General features: G+C 41.3%; 1 protein-coding gene across 4 annotated transcripts in view; it reads left to right on the top strand.

The window, feature by feature from the left end:
* Window positions 1-6,950, top strand: part of CP (ceruloplasmin) — a 99,683-nt gene that overhangs the window by 29,087 nt on the left and 63,646 nt on the right. For all 4 annotated transcript variants that reach the window (XM_014455784.2, XM_014455783.2, XM_023753752.1 and 1 more), the window contains exons 7-9: window positions 529-668; window positions 1,760-1,912; window positions 3,632-3,846. In XM_014455784.2, coding sequence (XP_014311270.1) covers window positions 529-668; window positions 1,760-1,912; window positions 3,632-3,846 — 508 coding nt within the window. The remainder of the gene's footprint in view (window positions 1-528; window positions 669-1,759; window positions 1,913-3,631; window positions 3,847-6,950) is intronic.

Genomic DNA, 6,950 nt, shown 5'->3' with positions numbered 1-6,950 from the left:
GTACTTCCACTCTAATATCTTGCTAAGATTAAATTTCTTCATTTGTAAAATGGGAAGAATATTACAAACTTTGTTGCATTCCCATTTGAGTTTCAGATAATAAATAAAGCTGCATCTGGCTGGTGTTCATATGCAATAAGCAGTAGCTACTGTATTTTTAAAGATTTCATAATTTGTTTAAAATTTCAGTTTTTGATAATTTATTAACCATCGGCAATTGACACTGGCCCTCTTGAAATTTTTTTACTTCACTTGAAAAAGTGAAACTTCTTTGCCATGATTCTCCATTCCTATCTGATCATCCTTTCAGGAAGTGGCCTAGTCTTGTCTGCTCTGTTTCAATTCCTATCTGATCATCCTATAATTATCTCTAAGCACTGGTCTGCTCTGTTTCAGTATTTAGTAACTCATGGGTAATAATTATCTCTAAGCACTGGTCAGAATTTTTCTCTTCAATTAGTATCCTGGGTGAATACCTGTTCTCTATTCTGCTTTCAACTCCAGCATTAAATGCTTTTCTTTTGGCAGTGCTTCAGAGGTATTTTTTGAACATGGTCCTGCAAGAATTGGAGGCTCTTATAAAAAGCTGGTTTATCGTGAGTACACAGATGCCTCCTTCACAAATAGAAAGGAGAGAAGCCCTGAAGAGGAACATCTTGGCATCCTGGGTGAGTCATGCAGAACATAAGCAACCATTCTGCTCTTGCCCTGGACTACACTAACCTCAGAAAGAAGAAAAAAAACTAGGGATGTGGAAGAGCAATCATCAGTAAAATGCACCAGCTATTTTTTTTTCCAAATATAAGTTACCAATAGTAAATCTTTATCATTAAAAACCACTCTGGCTCCAAATGATGATTTTTTTTTCTTCAAAGAGGTAAGGGGAATTGTGTGTTTAGGTCACATTGTTTAAATAGATATATTCCCTTAGAAATAAACTCCCAGCTACTAATGAGTCAGGCTGGGTTTGTCTTAGAGCCTTCTGTAGGCTGCCCTGAGGCAAAGCCCAAAGACTGGTTCTTGCTCAGTCACTGGGGTAGAATAGTAGAGTGGGTGGATTCATACTGTCCTCACTCTTCACCTGTTAGGCAAATGACCTTTGAGAGTGCTCAATGTTCTGTGCCTGTTCTCTTTCCATAATATAGGAACAACAATAATAATAGTCCTTAGCTCATAAAGTTGTTGTAAGGATTAAATAAGTTAATTCACATAAACACTCAGGAAAGCACATAAGCAGCTCTAAATAAATGGTGTTTTAAATACCGCATAAAATATTTGTGTATTGTACATCTATGGTTTATTCTGTATTTGGTGATAAAATGAATTTTGGTGATGAGAAATTCACAGAAGTGTTAGTCTTCACATCCAAGATGATTGACTTTACCAGTTTGGGTGCTCAAGGTTTATAGCACTCCCCTGACTCTTGATAATAACACACATTTAGCCAACAGACTAGGCCAAGTAAAGCCTAGACACTCTGCATAGGTTTTTGTAGATGCATAAAGCTTGTGAACTGACTTGGATAAAAATAATAACAAATTTTAGGAACCTGAAACTGAATCAAAACACCCTGCTCATCTCTTTCTAGTCTTACCATATCAAATTGATAATGGTCTTTTAAAAACCAAGCTTTCTATTTGCTGCAGATAAGCATGTTTCTCACAGTGATTCTTCTCAAAGGACAAGCCAAAGAAAATAACCATCTTATATATTCTGTATGGTACATACCAAGGGATAATAATTCTCTCTTTGTCCCTAGGTCCTGTCATTTGGGCAGAGGTGGGAGACACCATCAGAGTCACCTTCCATAACAAAGGAGCATACCCCCTCAGTATTGAGCCAATTGGGATGAGAGTCAATAAGAACAATGAGGGCACGTATTACGCCTCCCATTACAACCCCCAGAATGGAAGTGAGTACAGCACTCTCTAACAATTGACCCCATTTAACAACCCACTCACCTCTGGAAAACTGTCCCATCAAAACTGAAGACAGGACTTCTGAGAAAATTTCCCAGATACCATCAGGAAGCAAGTACACCTCTGCTCCCACCAATTCCAGTTGGGTGATGGGACTTTGTCCATCCCTAACTGGACAATTATTGACAATGCTGACAGTAAGTTATTTGGGTGATATCAATTATACATTTCTGGAGTACTATTTGGGTGATTTTTAAAAAGTTTTTGCAATTATAATAATATTAGATGATCATTTTAGAATATTTAAAAAATCTAAATAGGTATAGTCCAAAATATCTCCATAGTTCTATAGACAACCACTACTACATTTTTATATAATTCCTCTACGCTTTCATCTGTGTATATATAAGAAATATTTTAAACATGGTTGAATTTGTAGTATATAAATATACTTATCACCATAATTTTATACCCAGAATTTGTTCTTGGCATTATAAGTATTTTACAAATGTATTTTAATGATACAAAATATTCCATGATATGGATGTATTTAGGTATTTTTATATGTCAAGCCTGACCAATAAAGACTAGTGGCTTTGCCACCACCTTCAGTATGAGGACAGGCAAGTTATTCTGTCTTTCTGGCCTCAGTTTCCTGAAGTGTAAAATTGGGAGGTTTGAACAGGATCACCAATAAACTCTCTTTCAGTTATAAAATTATTTTTAGTTCAGTTCTGTTCAATAGAAAAGTCATTGATTGCCCCCTATTTCCAAGTGTTGTTCTAGCTGATAGAAATATAGAATTAATGCTTGCCTTCAAGAAGGTTCTGATTGGGTGGGGGTGGAGGAATATACACAATGTAACATGAAAGGTGCCAGAGACTTTCTTAAGGAGCTGTGAGGGCACAAAGAGGGGCACTTAGTCTGTTCAAGCTGCTGTAACTAAATACCACAGAATGGGTGACTTATAAAGAAGAGAAATTTATTTTTCACAATTCTGGAGGTTGGAAGTCCAAGATCAGAGCATAGTTAGGTGAGAGCCCTCTTCTGGGCCTCAGACTTCTTACTGTGTCCTCACCTAGTGAAAGGGCTAAGGAGCTCTGTGGAGCTTCTTTTATAATGGCATTAATCCCCTTCAGGAGGGCCCCACTCTCATGACCTAATCACCTCCCCAAGGCCTCACCATCACATTGGACATTAGGGTTCCAGAATGTGAATTGGGGGTGAGGGTGGGAGTGGGGGGTTATAAACATTCTGATGGTAGCAGGCACCCATCTCAGACAGAGGTTTAGAGGAAGCTTCCTGGAGGAAATCACCTCATTGGGGACCTGACACAGGAGCACAAGTAGGATTTCATTCAAGTAGGATTGCATTCAACTTCATGAGGAGCTCAGAAGCAGATTATCCTAGAGTCCCAGTGGTCGGCAAACTCATTAGTCAACAGAGCCAAATATCAGTACTACAACGATTGAAATTTCTTTTGAGAGCCAAATTTTTTAAACGTAAACTATATAGGTAGGTACATTGTTATTAACTTAATTAGGGTACTCCTAAGGCTTAGGAAGAGCCACACTCAAGGGGCCAAAGACCCGCATGTGGCTCGCGAGCCGCAGTTTGCCGACCACGGTCCTAGGTTAAACCCAGTCTACTTTGTGGCTCAAATCACCACATTAGAAAGTACACTTAACCTCCCAATGTGACCTTTCTCACAGGTGTGCCTCCTCCTTCAGCCTCCCATGTGGCATCCAAAGAAACTTTCACCTATGAATGGACTGTCCCTGAAGAAGTGGGACCCACTTACAAAGACCCCGTCTGTCTAGCTAAGATGTATTATTCTGCTGTAGATCCCACCAAAGATATATTCACTGGGCTTATTGGGCCAATGAAAATATGCAGGAAAGGAAGTTTACATGCAAATGGGAAACAGGTAAGTCCAATCAGAGAAAATGAAAATGATTTCCAAATCCCTTTGAGTTATTATTACAAGAAAAATTCTGAGTTTTCTAATCATAATGAAGATTCTACACGTGTTTGTCATAAATTTTTTCAGGCTTATAAGATCTGTAACTATGCAGAGATTCTCTGACTAAAATGAGTGCTACAAGAGGAATTGTAAACAAAATTTTCCTTGGAATCTAAGGTTTTTTATGATACAATTAGATTTACACACACACATAAAATGCTACCGATTAATGGTAATAATAGGTCATTTAACATTCACTGAGGAAAATATTGTTTAAAATATTTTTTAGAACTGAGAAAATGACACTGACCTAGAAATAGGAACACTTAACCCCATCATTTTTTTTTTATCTAAAACAAATATTTTAATATGAACCTTTAAAAGAGAAGAATGTCTTTAAAAATGCCTTCACTAGAATTATCACATCCTAAAATCATCATAATAATTCCTTAATATCATCAAATTTCCAATCAATGTTTACATTTCCTAATTGTCTTTTAAATTGTTTCAAGTTTGCTTGAATAAATACCTAAATAATTCACACATTATAATCAGTTTCTCAAGATTTTTTTGCATAGTTTTTTTTGCAGGTCATTTATTCTATAGAAGTTTGCCATGTCTAGATTTTAGCAAATGCATTCCTGTGCTGTCATTTAACATGTTTCTCTTTCAATTTCCTGTAAGTCAGTGACTAGATATGCAAACTTGATCAGATTTAGGTTAGGTATTTTTGTGTGTTAGTTTTTTTAGCAATACTACTTCATATGTAGTACTGGGTACTCTATCAGGGAATAGATACTACATAATTTTCTCTGCATGTTATCAATCACCAATAACCATATTATCGGCCACTGATAACCATTTCTTATTAGGTTCATAAACTAATCAGGTATTACACACTAACAATATTCTGATCCCATCATGCCTTGTTTGCTTATTTGCTAGTATCTAATCTAATAAAAGACAAACATGCAAATTGACCGTACCTTTGCTATGCCTTAAGCCACGCCCACCAGCCAATCACAGTGACTATATGCAAATTAACCCAATCAAGATGGCGGCCGGCAGCCACGGAGCTGAAGCGAGCAGGAGGCTTGCCAAGCAGTGATGGAGGAAGCCAAGCTTCCCGGCAGGCTCTGAGCTCCACTGAAGGCAACAAAGTTTCAATTATAGAAGATAAATAAACCCCAGATACCTGCTTTCAGCCAGCCATGGCCACGGAACTGGAGAGAGCAGGAGCTGGCTCTGAGCTCCACTGAAGGCAACAAAGTTTCAATTATAGAAGGTAAATAAATCCCAAAGGAAAAAAGGAAAAAACAGGAGAGGCTGGGAGCTTCCGTCACTGGGGGTATTGGCCAGCCTGAAAACGGCCCTCAGCGCCTCACCCAGTCTGGCCAGGCACCCCAGTGGGGACCCCCACCCTGAAGGGGGTGTGACCAGCTGCAAACAGCCATCAGTCCCTCACCCAGGCTGGCCAGGCACCCCAGTGGGGACCCCCACCCTGAAGGGGGTGTGACCAGCCTGCAAACACCCATCAGCCCCTCACCCAGGCTGGCCAGGCACCCCAGCAGGACCCACACCCTGATCCACGACACCCTTCAAGGCAAACCTGCTGGCCCCCACCCATGCACCAGGCCTCTATCCTATATAATAAAAGGTAATATGCAAATTGACCCTAACAGCAGAATGACTGGGAATGACTGGTCACTATGACACACACTGACCACCAGGAGACAGACGCTCAAAGCAGGAGCTGCCCCCTGGTGGTCAGTGTGCTCCCACAGGGGGAGCTCTGCTCAGCCACAAGCCATGCTGACAGCTGCCACTACAGCGGTGGTGGTAGGAGCCTCTCCTGCCTCCTCAACAGCACTAAGGATGTCCGACTGCAGCTTAGGCCTGCTCCCCGCTGGCAAATGGACATCCTCTGAGGGCTCCCGGGCTGCCAGAGTGATGTCTGACTGCCAGCTTAGGCCCAATTCCCCAGGGAACGGGCCTAAGCCAGCAGGTGGTCATCCCCCAAGGGGTCCCAGACTGAGAGAGGGCACAGACGAGGCTGAGGGAACCCCCGAGTGCACAAATTTTTGTGCACCGGGCCTCTAGTACTTCTATAAACAGAAACTTCCCTTAATGGACTATTTGCTTACCCTGAGGTACATTATATAAGGAAGGAATGACAAATGCTTAATTCTTTCCCTTTAGTTACAAGTTTTGTTTTCAACTTAGTAATTTTCTTCTAGCATACTTCAAAAGTTCTTAACAGTTTCTTTTTAAGTACTATTGTGAACTTGTAGATTTAAGCATATTTGCTGTGTTCCAATGCATTGCCATTATGCTTATAGAGGCTACATACATCCTACATACTCCACTGGAGGGAATTGTTCAGGTAGACTCCCTCATTTTTACATGTAATTGGTAGTCTTTGAAGCTTCTTTCCTAGCAAAAAAAGCTATTTTAGATTTATATTACACATTTTCTGACCTGGAATTGGCCATTTCTCCAAAGAGCCCTGGTTCTTTTGAATAAGAAATTATTTTTAGAACCATAATCTGGGCACTGGGACTGTGTGGAGGGCTTATGGCTGTTAGGTTAATCATTATTATTATTATACTAGAGGCCCAGTGCACAAAAATTTGTGCACTCAGGGGGGTCCCTCAGCCCAGCCTGTGCCCTCTCGCAGTCTGGGACCCCTCGGGGGATGTCCACCTGCTGGCTTAGGCCCGCTACCTGGGGGATTGGGCCTAAGCTGGCATTCAGACATCCCTCTGGCAGCCCGGCAGCCCTCAGGGGACGTCCACTTGCCAGTGGGGGAGCAGGCCTAAGCTGCAGTCAGACATCCTTAGTGCTGCTGAGGAGGTGGGAGAGTCTCCCACCACCACCGCTGTGCTGGCAGCAGTCAGCATGGCTTGTGGCTGAGCAGAGCTCCCCCTGTGGGAGCACACTGACCACCAGGGGGCAGCTCCTGCATTGAGCATCTGCCCCCTGGTGGTCAGTGTGTGTCATAGTGACCCAGTCAGTAGGTTCTGCTGTTAGGGTCAATTTGCAATATTACTCTTTTTATTATTATAGAA

Source organism: Myotis lucifugus, unplaced genomic scaffold (genome assembly GCF_000147115.1).
Source record: "Myotis lucifugus unplaced genomic scaffold, Myoluc2.0 scaffold_50, whole genome shotgun sequence".
NCBI lineage: Eukaryota > Metazoa > Chordata > Mammalia > Chiroptera > Vespertilionidae > Myotis > Myotis lucifugus.
The sequence above is the reverse complement of the archived record's forward strand: the minus strand, read 5'-3'. Positions and strand labels throughout refer to the sequence as shown.